Here is a 15,841-nt window from a genome sequence, read left to right as displayed (position 1 = left end):
TATTTGAACACCCTTGTATATTGAAAAATCTCCCAGTTAGATATCATGTAGGGGTCTGAAATTTTCATTGTGTATGCATGTCCATTGTGAGAGAGATAATCGAAAAAGAAAAATCCAGAAATCACAATGTATGATTTTGAACACCTGTCTATCAGCTAGAAATCTGACCCTCAACGACCTGTTAGTCCGCCTTTAAAAGTCCACCTCCACTCCATGAATTATCCTGAATCAGGTGCACCTGTGTGAGGCTGTTAGCTGCATAAAGACACCTGTAAGACTCAAACTTGGAACGTGGCCAAGACCAAAGAGTTGTCCAAAGACACCTGAGACAAAATTGTGCAACTCCACATGGCTGGAAAGGGCTATGTAGAAATTGCCAAGCAGCTTAGTGAAAAAAGGTCCGTTGTTGGAGCAATAATGAGAAAATGAAAGAAGCTAAACATGACTGTCAATCTCAATCAGAATGGAGCTCCATGCAAGATATCACCTCATGGGGTCTCAATGATCCTTAGAAAGGTGAGGAATTAGCCCAGGACTACACGACAGGACTTTGTCAATGACCTGAAAAGAGCTGGAACCACCGTTTCCAAGGTGACTGTTGGTCATACATTAAGACATCATGGTTTGAAATCATGCATGGCACAGAAGGTTCCCCTGTACAGCCTTATGGGGGCAGAAGCCAGCGCAATCTGTAGGCCGGTCATATGCCCGGATAAATGCAGAGGGTTGCGTCAGGAAGGGCATCCGGTGTAAAAACTGCCAAACAAATATGAGCGTTCATCTAAAGAATCCCATACCAGATCGGTCGTGGCCTGGGTTAACAACGCCCACCCCGGGCACCGCTAACCTGTAGGACGTCGTAGACCCCTACTGTGGGTCGAAGACAAAGAAGAGGAGGAAACCGGATTCGTGTCAGAAGAATTAGAGGAATGGACAGACCCAAGAACTCAGTGTAGGGACTTTCCATGTTGGCACTATGACAGGAAAAGCTCAGGACTTGGTTGACATGATGATGAGGAGAAAGAGGTATTGAGATATATATTGTGCATCCAAGAGAGTAGGTGGAAAGGCAGTAAGGCTAGAAGTTTAGGAGCAGAGTTTAAATTATTCTACCACGGAGTAGATGGGAAGAGAAATGGAGTAGGGGTTATTTTAAAGGAAGAGCTGGCTAAGAATGTCTTGGAGGTGAAAAGAGTAGCAGATCGAGTGATGAGACTAAAATTTGAAATTGAGGGTGTTATGTATAATGTGGTGAGCGGCTATGCCCTACAGGTTGGATGTGACCTCGAGTTGAAAGAGAAATTCTGGAAGGAAGCAGATAAAGTAGATCCGAGCATCCCAGACAGAGAGAGAGTTGCGATTGGTGCAGAATGTAATGGACATGTTGGTGAAGGAAACAAAGGCGGTGAAGGAGTGATGGGTAAGTACGGCATCAAGGAAAGGAACTTTGAGGGACATATGGTGGTGGACTTTGCAAAAAGGAAGGAAATTGCTGTAGTGAACACTTATTTCCAGAAGAGGCAGGAACATAGAGTGACCTACAAGGGTAGATGCACGCAGGTAGATTATATTTTGTGCAGACTATGTAATGTGAAGGAGGTTACTGACTGTAAGGTAGTGGTAGGGGAGAGTGTAGCTCGACAGCATAGGACAGTGGTGTGAAGGATGACTGGTGGTGGGTAGGAAGATTAAGAAGAGAAAGGTAGAGCAGAGAACCATGTGGTGAAAGCTTAGAAAAGAAGAATGTTGTGCGGCCTTTTGGAAAGAGGTGAGACAGGCCCTCGATGGACAGGATAAGCTCCCGGAAGACTGGACGACTCCAGTCAAGGTGTTCAGAGAGACAGGCAGGAGAGTACTTGGTGTGTCTTCTGATAGGAAAGGGGAGAAGGAGACTTGTTGATGGAACCCCAGAATGCAGGAAGTTGTACAAGTAAAGAGATTCATGAAGAAGAAGTGGGACACTGAGAGGAGTGAGGACGAGAAAGGAGTACATTGAGATGCGACATAGGGCAAAAGTAGAGATGGCAACAGCTAAACAAGAGGCAAAAGATGACATATACACCAGGTTGGACACAAAAGAAGGAGAAAAGGATCTCTACAGGTTGACCAGGGAACGGGATAGAAATGGGAAGGATGTGCAGCAGGTCAGGGTGATTAAGGATAGAGATGGAAATGTATTGTGTTAGTGTGCTAAATAGATGGAAAGAATACTTTGAGAAGTTCATGAATTAAGAAAATTAGAGAGAAGGATGAGTAGAAGAGGTGAAGGACCAGGAAGTGGCAATGATTAGTTAGGGGGAAGTTAGAAAGGCACTACAATGGATGAAAAATGGAAAGACAGTTGGTCCTGATGACATACCGGTGGAGGTATGGAAGCAATTCGGAGAGGTGGCTGTGGAGTTTTTGACCAACTTATTCAACAGAATACTAGTGGGCGAAAGGATGCCTGAAGACTGGAGGAAAAGTGTATTAGTTCCCATTTTTTCAGAACAAAGGTGATGTTCAGAGATGTGGGAATTACAGAGGAATCAAGTTGATGAGCCACAGAAGGAAGTTATGGGAAGGAGGAGTGGAGGCTAGACTCATGACAGCAACAGTATGGTTTCATGCCTAGGAAGCATTATTTGCTGTAAGGATGCTAGTGGAAAAGTACAGAGAAGGTCAGAAGGAGCAACATTGTGTCTTTGTGGATCAAGAGAAAGCCTATGACAGATTACCAAGAGACGAACTGTGGTACTGCATGCGTAAGACCATGATGTTTGCAGATGATATTGTGATATGCAGTGAAAGCAGGGAGCATGTGGAGGAACAATTAGAAAGATGGAGGTATGCACCGGAAAAGAGAGGAATGAAGATTAGCCGAAGTAAAGCAGAATATATGTGTGTGAATGAGAGGGGTGGAGGGGCAAGTGTGAGGCTAAAGGGAGAAGAGATAGCAAGGGTGGATGACTTCAATATTTTGGGTCAACAATCCAGAGCAATAGTGAGTGTGGTAAGGAAGTGAAGAAACAGGTCCAAGCAGGTTGGAACAGCTGGTGGAAGGTGTCTGGTGTGTTATGTGACATAAGAGTCTCTGCTAGGACAAAGGGGAACGTTTATTAAACATTGGTGAGGCCGGCCATGATGTACGGATTATAGACAGTGGCACTGGCGAAACAACAGGAAACAGAGCTGGAGGTAGCAGAAATGAAGATGTTGAGGTTCTCACTCGGAGTGAGTAGGTCGGATAGGATTAGAAATTAGCTCATTAGAAGGACAGCCAAAGTTGGATATTTTGGAGACAAGTTTCGAGAGAGCAGACTTCTATGGTTTGGACATGTCCAGAGGCGAGAGAGTGAGTATATTGATAGAAGGGTGCTGAGGATGGAGCTGCCAGGCAAAAGAGAAGGAAAGACCAAAGAGAAGGTTGATGGATGTGGTGAGGGATGACATGAGGGCAGTTGGGGTTAGAGAGCAAGATGCAGGCGATAGGCTCAGATGGAAAAAGATCACACGCTGTGGTTACTCCAAACAATAGAAGAAGAAGAAGAAGAAGACAGAAGGTTCCCTTGCTTAAATCAGCACATGTCAAGGTCCGTCTTAAGTTTGCCATGGACCATTTGGATGATACAGACGAGTCATTGGAGAAAGTTTTGTGGTCAGATTGGACCAAAATGGTGAACAACTACAGGAAACATTTGCCCTCTGTAATTGCAAACAAAGGCTACTGTAACAAATATTAGCATTGGTTTTCTCATTTCTCTCATTTTTCTTTTTAGATTATCTCTCTCACAGTGAACATGCACCTCTGATGAAAATTTCAGACCCCTCCATGATTTCTAAGTGGGTGAACTTGCAATGTAGTAGGTTGTTCAAATACTTATTTTCTTCACTGTAAGCAGGGCTTCCATGAAAAAAAATGTTGGATGGGAGCACATGTTTCTCCAAAACTCCAAATTCTGTCAGTGTTCATGGTGCCTTCACAAATGTCTAAGTTAGCCATGCCATTGGCACTAACACAGCCCCATACCATCAGAGACTCCGAGTTTTGAACTTTGCGTCCATATCAGTCCAGATGGTTTTTGTTTTTTTTGTTTTTTTTTTTTGTTTTCTTTCTTTGTTTTCGTCGACAATTTCCAAAACCAATATTAAGTGTGGATTTGTCAGACCACAAAACACTTTTCCACTTTTCATCAGACCATCTTAGATGACCTCAGGCCCAGAGAAACCAGCAGCATTTCCGGGATTTGTTGATAAATGGCTTTTGCTTTGCCTAATCGAGTTTTAAGTTGCACTTATGGATGTAATGCTGAACTGTATTTGTATGGTTTTCTGAAGTGTTCCTGAGCTTTTGTGTTGATTTCCTTTCGACACTAAAGTTCGTTTCTGGTTCAGTGCCACCTGAAGGATCGAATGTCACGGGCATTCAATATTGCTTTTCAACCTTGCTGCTTACATGCAGCAATTTCTCCACATTCTCTGAACCTTTTGACATACTTGGCCATTAAATTTGATTCTGATATTATTGACAAATGATTAAATCCCTAAATTTCTTGCCATTGTCGTTTTAGGAACATTGTCCTAAAACTGTTTGATTATTTTTCACGTACTTGTTAACGAAGAGATGAACCTCTCCCCACGTTTACTTTGACTGAGTGAGCAATTTGGGGAAGCTTCTTTTATACCAAATCAAGGCACCCACCTGTTCCCAATTAGCAGGTTCACCTATAGGATGTTCCAAACAGATGTTTGATGGGCTTTCCATACCTTTCCGTCTTTTTTGACACCTTTCCAAGCTTTTTTGTGTGTATTCAAGCCATAAAATTCAAAGTTCATGATAATTCGTTATAAAACAAGTTTATGAGTTTAACATTGTCTTTGTAGTATATTCAATTAAATATAGGTTGAACACGATTATAAATCATTGTATTCTGTATTTGTGTTTATTTGTGATTAATTTAATGTGTTTCAATGAACAGTATCGCAAAGGGGGAGATTTCATAGTTGCAGGCATGTCAGCCAAAAAAAAAAGCACACTTTAGCATCTGAGTCATATATAAACAGGAGGATATGTTGGCCCCAAATCTCTGTCTAGAGTCTCAGTCATGAAAGCTTACAAAACCAGACAAAATGGTCTGTTTGCTCTGGAATCCTTTCCTCAAGACAACTATCGGTTAGCTCACAACCCAGATCAACAGCTGCATGACACTATGAATGCTGCCATGTTGTGCATTGTTGTTCATTTTGAAATGTAATCCACATACTTAACTACAAAAATAGCTTTTTATGTTTGTATTGTACATGTAAAACCAATATCATATACCATTTGTCTCGCTCCAGACTGTCCAGAACCACCCAATGTTATGGCGATCATCTGGGGTTCAATTGGATTGGTGGCTCTCATCGGCATCTTTTTGTTAATGCTAATTAAGCTGCTTATCTACATGAAGGATCTGAAAGAATTCAGGAAGTTTGAAAATGAAAAGAAGAAATCCAAATGGGCAGAGGTGAGAATTTGTCATCATTATGTACAGTGAAGAAAATACCTATTTGAACACCCTGCTATATTGCTAGTTCTCCCACTTAGAAATCATGGAAGGGTCTGAAATTTTCAGCATATGTGCATGTCCACTGTGAGAGAGATAATCTAAAAAAAACAATTCCAGAAATCACAATGCATGATTTTTTAACGATTTATTTGTGTGATACAGCTGCAATTAATGTTTCAACCCCTGTATATCAACTAGAATTCTGACCCTCAAAGACCTGTTAGTTCGCCTTTAAAAGTCCACCTCCACTCCATGTATTATCCTGAATCAGATGCATCTGTGTGAGGTTGTTAGCTGCATAAAGACACCCGTCCACCCCATACAATTAGTAAGACTCAAACTTGTAACATGGCCAAGACCAAATAGCTGTCCAAAAACACCAGAGAGAAAATTGTACAACTCCACACGGCTGGAAAGGGCTATGAAGAAATTGCCAAGCCGCTTGGTGAAAAAAAAAGTACATTGTTGGAGCAATCATTGGAGGAAGGTCAACATGAATGTCAATCTCAATCCCCCTCAACCTCAGCCCCATGCAAGATATCACCTCGTGGGGTCTCAACTATCCTTAGAAAGGTGAGGAATCAGCCCAGGACTACATGACAGGACTTTGTCAATGACCTGAAAAGAGCTGGGACCCCCATTTCCAAGGTCAATGATGCTTTTCTGCACATGGGACAGGACGACTGCACTGTATTAAGGAGAGGATGACTGCGGCCATGTATTGTGAGATTTTGGGGAACAACCTCTTTCCCTCAGTCAGAGCACTGAAGATGGGTCGTGGCTGGGTCTTTCAACATGACACTGACCCGAAGCACACAGCCAGGAAAACCAAGGAGTGGCTTCGTAAGAAGCATATCAAGGTTCTGTTGTGGCCGTGCCAGTCTCCAGACGTAAACCCAATAGAAAATCTTTGGAGGGAGCTGAAACTCTGTGTTTCTCAGCGACAACCCAGAAACCTGTTTGAACTTGAGAAGATCTGTGTGGAGGAGTGGGACAAAATTACTCATGAAGTGTGTGCAAACCTGGTGAACAACTACAGGAAACGTTTGACCTCTGTAATTGCAAAAAAAAAAAAAAGCCTACCGTACCAAATATTAACATTGGTTTTCTCAGGTGTTCAAATACTTATTTACAGCTGTATCACACAAATAAATCGTTAAAAAAGTCATACATTGTGATTTCTGGATTTTTCTTTTTAAATCATCTCTCTCACAGTGGACATGTTCCTACGATGAAAATTTCAGACCCTTCCATGATTTCTAAGTGGGAAAACTTGCAATAAATATAGCAGGGTGTTATAATACTTATTTTCTTCACTGTATGTGCTGACTGTGTTTATGTGATTGCTTTCATTTGACCTTAACTTTGACATAGATTTGGCGGTATCTGATTTGTGTATCTTATGTGCTGATTTTGTTGATTTGATTGCTTCAATTATTGTTTTTATTTTTTTTTACTGCCCATTGGGCAACACAATATTGTGCAAGCTGTGGCCAATCCCAAGCCCGGATAAATGCAGGTTGTTGCGTCAGGAAGGGCATCCGGTGTAAAACTGTGGCAAACATATACAGTGAAGAAAATAGGTATTTGAACACCCTTTGATATTGCAAGTCCTCCCACTTGGAAATCATGGAGGGCTCTGAAATTTTCATTGTAGGTGCATGTCCACTGTGAAAGAGATAATCTAAAAAGACAAATCCATAAATCACAATGTATGCATTTTTAATGATTTATTTGTGTGATACAGCTGAAAATAAGGATTTGAACACCTGTCTATCAGCTACAATTTTGACCGTCAAAGACCTGTTTGTTCGCCTTTAAAAGTCCACCTCCACTGCATGTATTATCCTGAATCAGATGCACCTGTGTGAGGTCGTTAGCTGTATAAAGACACCTGCCCATCCTAATCAGTAAGACTCAAACTTGTAACATGGCCAAGACCAAAGACCTGTCCAAAGAAACCAGAGATAAAATTGTACAACTCCACACGGCTGGAAAGGGCTACGAAGAAATTGCCAAGCAGCTTGGTGAAAAATGTCCACTGTTGGAACAATCATTAGAAAATGTGAGAAGCTAAATATGACAATCAATCTCAATTGGAGTGGAGCCCCATGCAAGATATCACCTCATGGGGTGTCAATGATCCTTAGAAAGGTGAGGAATCAGCCCAGGACGACACGACAGGACTTGGTCAATGACCTGAAAAGAGCTGGGACCACTGTTTCTAAGGTGACTGTTGGTAATCCACTAAGACATCATGGTTTGAAATCATGCATGGTACGGAAGGTTCCCCTTCTTAATCCAGCACATATCAAAGCCCGTCTTAAGTTTGCCAATGATCATTCAGATGATACAGAGGAGTCATGGGAGAAAGTTTTTTGGTCAGATGAGACCAAAATGGTACTTTTTGGTTATAATTCCACTCACCGTGTTTGGAGGAAGATGAATGATGCTTTTCTGCACATGGGACAGGACGACTGCACTGTATTAAGGAGAGGATGACCGCAGCCATGTAATTGTGAGATTTTGGGGAACAACCTCTGTTTTTCCATCAGAGCAATGAAGATGGGTCATGGCTGGGTCTTTCAACATGACACTGACCCGAAGCACACAGCCAGGAAAACCAAGGAGTGGCTCCGTAAGAAGCATATCAAGGTTCTGTTGTGGCCGAGCCAGTCTCCAGACCTAAACCCAATATAAAATGTTTGGAGGGAGCTGAAACAACGTGTTTCTCATCGACAACCCAGAAACCTGTTTGAACTCGAGAAGATCTGTGTGGAGGAGTGGGACAAAATTACTCATGAAGTGTGTGCAAACCTGGTGAACAACTACAGGAAACGTTTGACCTCTGTAATTGCAAAAAAAAAAAAGCCTACCGTACCAAATATTAACATTGGTTTTCTCAGGTGTTCAAATACTTATTTGCAGCTGTATCACAAATAAATCATGAAAAAAAATCATACATTGTGATTTCTGGATTCTTCTTTTTAGATTATCTACAGTGGACATGCACCTTCAATGAAAATTTCAGACCCCTCCATGATTTCTACGTGGGAGAACTTGAAATATAGCAGGGTGTTCAAGTACTTATTTTCTTCACTGTATGAGTGTTCATCATAGGTATTAATTAACGGTTAGGTCATGGCCCGGGCTTCCTATGACCCCCCCCCCCTGAACTGTTAATCTGCAAGGCGTAGGTAGAAATTCAAATAATGTAAGTCGAACACAAAAAAGAGGAGGAGAGCAGTTTCGTTGGCAGAAGAAGAAGAGGAATGCCTAACCCTACAGCTGTGTGTAGGCACTTTGAATGTTGAATGGGATGATGACAGGAAAAGCTCAGGAGTTAGTTGACAAAATAATTATGAGAAAGGTTGATATATTGTGCATCCAAGAGAGCAAGTGGAAAGGGAGTAAGGCTCGAGGTTCAAGTGCAGATTTTAAATTATTTTTATCATGGAATAGATGGGAGAGAAATGGAGTAGGGGTTATTTTAAAAAAAAAAAAAAAAGACCTGGCTCAGAATGTCTTGGAGGTGTAAAGACTATCAGATCGAGTGATGAAGATGAAATTTGAAATTGAGGGCATTATTTATAATGTGATCAGCGACTATGCCCCACAGATAGGATGTGACCTCGACTTGAAAGAGAAATTCTGGAAGGAACTAGACGAAGTCGTCCTGAGCATCCCAGACAGAGAGAGAGTTGTGATTGGTGCAGATTTCAATGGACATGTTGTCGAGGGAAACAGGGGGATGAATAAGTGATGGGTAAGTACGGCATTTAGCAAAGGAATTTTGAGGGGCAGATGGTGGTGGACGTCGCAAAAAGAATGTAATTGGCAGTGGTGAACACTTATTTCCAGGAGAGACAGGAACATAAGTGACCAACAAGAGCGGAGGTAGAAGCACGCAGGTATATTATATTTTGTGTAGACGGTGTAATCTGAAGGAGGTTACCGATTGTAAGGTAGTGGTGGGGAAGAGTGTAGCTCGACAGCATAGGATGGTGGTGTGGAGGATGACTCTGGTATCGCGTAGGAAGACTAAGAAGACAAAGGTAGAGCAGAGAATCAGGTGGTGGAAATTGAGAAAGGAAGAATGTTGTGTGGCCTTTCAGAAAGAGGTGAGACAGGCTCTAGATAGACAGGAAGAGCTCCCAGAAGACTGGAATACTACTGCCAAGGTTTTCAGGGAGGCCAAGCAGGAGAGTACTTGGAGTGTCTTCTGGTATGAAAGAGGAGAAGGAGACTTGATGGTGGAACCCCAAAATACAGGAAGTCATCCAAGAGAAGACATTAGTGAATAAGTGGGTCATGGTGAGGACTGAGGAGAGGCCGAAAGGAATAGATTGAGAAGCATCGTAGGGCAAAGGTCGAGGTGGCGAAGGCTAAACAAGAAGCATATGACGACATGTACACCAGAGGAGAAAAGTATCTCTACAGGTTGGCCAGACAGAGGGACAGAGATGGGAAGGATGTGCAGCAACTAAAGGTGATTAAGGATAGTGATGGAAATATCTTGAGTGATGCCAGTAGTGTCCAAAGTCGATGGAAAGAGTACTTAGAGAAGTTAATGAATGAAGAAAATGGGAGAGAAGGTAGAGCAGAAGAGGCAAGCGTGAATGACCGGGAAGAGGCTTTGATCAGTAAGGGAGAAGTTAGAAAGGCACTGACCAGAATGAAAACTGGAAAGACAGTTGGTCCTGATGTCATCCCAGTGGAGCTATGGAAGCAATTTGGTGAGGTGACTGTGGAGTTTTTGACCAACCTATTCAACTGAAAGTACACAGGAGGTCAGAAGGAGCTACATTGTGTTTTTGTAGACCTAGAGAAACCCTATGACAGAGTACCAAGAGAGGAACTGTGGTCCTGCATGCGAAGGTCTGGTGTGACGAAGAAATGTTAGAATAGTACAAAACATGGGCTGCAGGACAGTGGTGAGGTGTGCCTTAGGTGTGACACAAAAATTTAAGGTGGGGGTAGGACTGCATCAGGGATCAGCTCTGAGCCCCTTCCTGTTTGCTGTGGTAATGGATAGCCTGACAGATGAGGTTAGACTGGAATTCCCTTGGACAATGATGTTCGCAGATGATATTTGGATATACAGTGAAAGGAGGGAGCAGGGGGAGGAACAATTAGAAAGATGGATGGATGCACTGGAAAAGAGAGGAATGAAGATTAGCCGAAGTAAAGCAGAATATATGTGTGTGAATGAGAGGGGTGGACGGGTTAGTGTGCGGCTCTCAGGAGAGGAGGCAAGGGCGGACGACTTCAAATATTTAGGGTCAACAATCCAGAGCAATGGTGAGTGTGGTAAGGAAGTGAAGAAACGGGTCCAAGCAGGTTGGAACAGCTGGCGGAACATGCTTGTTGTGTTATGAGACATAAGAGTCTCAGCTAGGATAAAAGGCAAAATTTATAAAACAGTGGCGAGGCTGTAAAATTAAAAAAAAAAACTAGACTGGGCACTCTGCATCCATCATTGGTTCCACCATGGTCAACAGTCTCTGACTTCCGGTAAGGGCAAAAACCATGGTAAACAAAGACATTGTTATGGAAAACGATGCGATAAATCTAAATACTTGGTGAAAGTGTCTGTGATACTAAATTATTGTGATGAAGCTGTGATATACGCCTGTTATACTGAAATATATTATCAGTGATCGAAGCCTCTAAAACACCTAGATCTAATACTCCAAACAGATTAATCTGCACTCTAATTAAGTATTTTCCACTTTCATAATTAAAATACTTAATTATGGAGGTTAAACTGAAACACACCTACCGGTCAAAAGTTACTTCTTTGTGAACCCCTGCATGGTTTTGATACCTAACAGCACAACAAGAATTAACCATATTGACACTAAAAAAGCTAAACCTAACACATTCCAATTTAATTTGATATTATGTTTCACAATGTACAATTGTAAGAGAGGAGAGGAACTGTCTCGTACAATTCACCACTGCACTCTCTGATTATCCTCTCCTCAGCACCTCTATTTATTTAGTTTTAAGACGCCCCTTATTTACATGGATGTTACAAAAAGGAGACGACAAGCAAAACAGTTTGAAACAAGGTGTACATGTTTGTTCATGTGCGTGTGTGGAAGATTGCTGAATACATGTGTGGTCATTTCTTTAACAGGCAGCAGTTCTAACAGTTCTGATGATTAGATGTTTTTGTTCTTGCTATCTCCTGCGAGGAGGCTGCCACGTTATCTAGGGCAGAGCAAAGCATTTCTTTATTGGAAGCAAATGTATGATAATTATGATCACAATTATTCCTACAGCTGCCAAAAAGCCTCGTCCTCGAGGGGTTGAATGCTTCATTGGAGCTGAGGCCGCTGATTCACCCCTCCTCAAGCCGTCACCTTATCGTGGTGGAGGGGTTTGTGTGTCCCGATGATCCTCGGGGCTAAGTTGTCTGAGGCTTCATGCCCCTGGTAGGGTCACCCATGGCAAACAGGTCATAGGTGAGTGACCAGACAAAGTACGACTCCAAAATCCCCATGATGACGACAAAAATTAGATCTTGGTTTCCCTTGCCCGGACGCAGGTCACTGGGGCCCCCCTCTGGAGCCAGGCCTGGAGGTGGGGCTCGAAGGCGAGCACCTGGTGGCTGGGCCTGAACCCATGGGGTTCGGCCGGGCACAGCCCGAAAGGGTAACATGGGTCCCCCTTCCCATGGGCTCACCACTTGTGAGAGGGGCCATAGGGGTCGGGTGCAATGTGAGCTGGGCGGTGGCCAAAGGCGGGGACCTTGGCGATCGGATCCCCGGCTACAGAAACTAGCTCTAGGGCCCGAGTTGGTGCGTGAGGTCAAGAAGTTCGCCACCACTCCTCTTGAGAGGGGTTGGACTCTGTTCCACTCTGGGATTGCCCACAGGGAGAGATGCTGAGCAGGGGTGAGTATACTTAATGCCCCCCGACTCGGGGCCTGGACGTTGGGGTTTACCCCCTCAACCCCAGTCTGTCTGGTTTAGCCGTCGTGGGATGCCCCTCAGATGGCCGCAGACCAGTCGCCGCTGAGGCTTCATCGTGTGGCAGCCAGGGGGCGGTCGCCGGTGAGGCTTCATCGTGAGGCGGCCGGGCATCAGTCGCTGCCGAGGCTTGGTCAGGGAGCGAAGATTGGTGGCCGTCGTGGCATGGCCCTCAGACGGCTGCGGACCGTGACTTGGCACATCTGAACTGGGGGCTTGCCCATGAATGAGAGTTGACTGCTTTAGGGAGAATCCGACTGGCTCAGAGTCAGGGATCCCGGAGGAGAACTGGCAGAAACTAGGGGGCATTAATAGATCATTCTTGGGAACAGCATGGAGCGACGGGAATGATAAAGTCCTCTCCTTCTGAAGTGGAGGAACATAGTTTGACTCATCTTTATCTGAATTCAGTCCATCCTCTGAACTTAATTAGACCTTATTAGTGTGAAACAAATTGGAGAGGGCTTAAAATGCAAAACACACGTTGAAGGCGCTCTGGCAGGCTTAACTTCGATCGCCAATTACACCCTTTTGTTTCGCCGCTCGCCCGGAGGTCTGTCGCCACCGCGACGTAGGTGTGACGCAGCAACAAATCTGTTACCATCAGCGACGTGAGGTAGGTTCGGAAAGGGGTTGATAGATAGAGAGAGAGAGAGACAGAGAGAGAGAGAGAGAGAGAGAGAGAGACAGAGAGACAGAGAGACAGAGAGAGAGAGTTCATGCACCTACATCATAAAGTCACGTGACATCACCATATTGCCGGTCAAACAAAATATTGTTGCAAGTTAATTCCGTTGAGACGAAACGGAAATGTCTTATAGCACAACACCCAGAGTTTTGTCCAATACCATTAAAGATTTAGATGCTGATAATAAATGAAGTAACATGGAAAAATAAGAGACACTTGTCATAGAGGATCCATATTTAATGCTGAAGTCGATCTTTTCTGGTCTTTTCAGCTGGTTTTATATAGAATGATATCTGTGAAGAACTGTGTCGTCTATTGTGACAACCAATAGGACAACAGGTCTCGGGCAATTTGAAAAATCTGCTTGGGTTCAACGGCTCCTGCACTGCAGAGTGCTCGGTTTTACCGGCATCATGGCGCCGTGAAAACCGTGATATCACGTGCACAAGCTCTATGTATATATAGTGAAGAAAATGAGTATTTGAACACCCTGCTATATTGCAAGTTCTCCCACTTAGATATGATGGAGGGGTCTGAAATTTTCATCGTAGGTGCATGTCCACTGTGAGAGAGATAATCTAAAAACAAAAATCCAGAAATCACAATGTAGGATTTTTTAACGATGTATTTGTGTGATACATCTGCAAATAAGTATTTGAACACCTGAGAAAATCAATGTTAATATTTGGTACAGTAGCCTTTGTTTGCAATTACAGAGGTCAAAAGTTTCCTGAAGTTGTTCACCAGCTTTGCACACACTGCAGGAGGGGATTTTGGCCCACTCCTCCACACAGATCTTCTCTAGATCAGACAGGTTTCTGGGCTGCTTCAGCTCCCAACAAAAATTTTCTTTTGGGTTTAGGTCTAGAGACTGGCTAGACCACACCAGAACCTTGATATCCTTCTTATGGAGCCAGTCCTTGGTTTTCCTGGCTGTGTGCTTCGGGTCATTGACATGTTGAAAGACCCAGCCATGACCCATCTTCACTGCTCTGACTGAGGGAAAGAGGTTGTTCCCCAAAATCTCACAATACATGGCCACAGTCATCCTCTCCTTAATACAGTGCAGTCATCCTGTCCCATGTGCAGAAAAACAGCCTCAAAGCATGATGCTATCACCCCCATGCTTCACAGTAGAGATGGTGTTCTTGGGATGGAACTCATCATTCGTCTTCCTCCAAACATGGTGAGTGGAATTATAACCAAAAGTTCCATTTCGGTCTCATCTGACCACAAAACTGTCTCCCATGACTCCTCTGTATTATCCAAAAGGTCATTGGCAAACTTAAGACGTGCCTTGACATGTGCTGTTTTAAGCAGGGGAACCTTCCGTGCCATGTATGATCTCAAACCATGATGTCTGTATTACCAACCGTCACCTTGGAAATGGTGGTCCCAGCTCTTTTCAGGTCATTGACCAAGTCCTGTCATTTAGTCCTGGGCTGATTCCTCACCTTTCTAAGGATCACTGAGACCCTACGAGGTGATATCTTGCATGGGGCTCCACTACAATTGAGAATGACCATTATGTTTAGCTTCTTCCATTTTCTAATGATTGCTCCACCAGTGGACCTTTTTTCACCAAACTGCTTGGCAATTTCTCTGTCGCCCTTTCCAGCCGTGTGGAGTTGTACAATTATGTCTCTGGTGTCTTTGGAAAGCTCTCTGGTCTGCCTCACACAGGTGCATCTGATTCAGGATAATACATGGAGTGTAGATGGACTTTTAAAGGCGGACTAAGGGTTCTTTGAGGGTCAGAATTCTTGCTGATAGGTGTTCAAATACTTATTTGCAGCTGTATCACACAATTAAATAATTAAAAAATCATTATTGTGATTTCTGGATTTTCGTTTTTAGATTATCCCTCTCACAGTGGACATGCACCTACGATGAAAATTTCAGACCCCTCCATGATTTCTAAGTGGAGAACTTGCAAAATAGCAGTGTGTTCAAATACTTATTTTCTTCACTGTATGTCACCTGTTTTATGTAATTCAGAAAATATTGTAAATTGTTTTCATTTACAAACAACCACAATCAGTGACAGTGCTGGCCACAATGGAGCACAATGCAGAGTCCCCACGGTGGTCAGCCCCGCCCCACAATTTCTTGGTGCAGTGAGTTTTGGGCATATAATTTGTTGGGCTTTGTCCTGTTCTGATGAGTTCAGCTGTGTCGATGGCTGTGCCCCTGGCTAAACATTTTCACTTCTCTGTTCACAGGCAGACAATCCACTGTTCCAGAATGCTACCACTACTGTGACCAATCCAACATTCACTGGAGAATAAAATTAGGCACAGCTTCCCCAAAACTTACACAAAATGTTGTTTCAAATTGAAGATTTTTTTTCTTGCTCATATATATCACACACACACACATATATATATATATATATATATCAATAAATATGTCCTTTCTGGCGTCTGGACTGAAATTGTTTCTGTTTTCTAACCTTTTTTAAACAATATATTTATTAGATCTTTCATATATAATTTACAAAAACAACACAATAACAGTAAAATAAAAACAGAAAAAAACAAACAAAACATCTACATTTGTGGATAACAATATCACTTTTCTGGCCAGCTCAACATACACACAAAAAATATATATAGTTAACCTGCTGGATAAAATAAGAGAAACACACA

The 15,841-nt window shown here is 43.0% G+C and overlaps 1 protein-coding gene across 8 annotated transcripts in view; it reads left to right on the top strand.

The window, feature by feature from the left end:
• The window catches only part of itgb2 (integrin, beta 2), a 94,578-nt gene extending 78,937 nt beyond the window's left edge, over positions 1-15,641 (top strand). For 5 of the 8 annotated variants that reach the window (XM_061840893.1, XM_061840891.1, XM_061840894.1 and 2 more), the window contains 3 exons: positions 5,320-5,486; positions 11,816-11,998; positions 12,082-15,408. In XM_061840893.1, the coding sequence (XP_061696877.1) occupies positions 5,320-5,486; positions 11,816-11,944 (296 nt within the window). In that variant the 3' untranslated portion in view covers positions 11,945-11,998; positions 12,082-15,408. The other 3 variants (XM_061840890.1, XM_061840892.1, XM_061840889.1) reach the window with 3 other exon arrangements.
• Positions 15,642-15,841: the final 200 nt, after the last annotated feature.

Source organism: Syngnathoides biaculeatus, chromosome 14, assembly GCF_019802595.1.
Source record: "Syngnathoides biaculeatus isolate LvHL_M chromosome 14, ASM1980259v1, whole genome shotgun sequence".
NCBI classification, from domain to species: Eukaryota; Metazoa; Chordata; class Actinopteri; order Syngnathiformes; family Syngnathidae; genus Syngnathoides; species Syngnathoides biaculeatus.
Note: the sequence above shows the minus strand (reverse complement) of the source record. Positions and strands in the feature narration are given on the sequence as shown.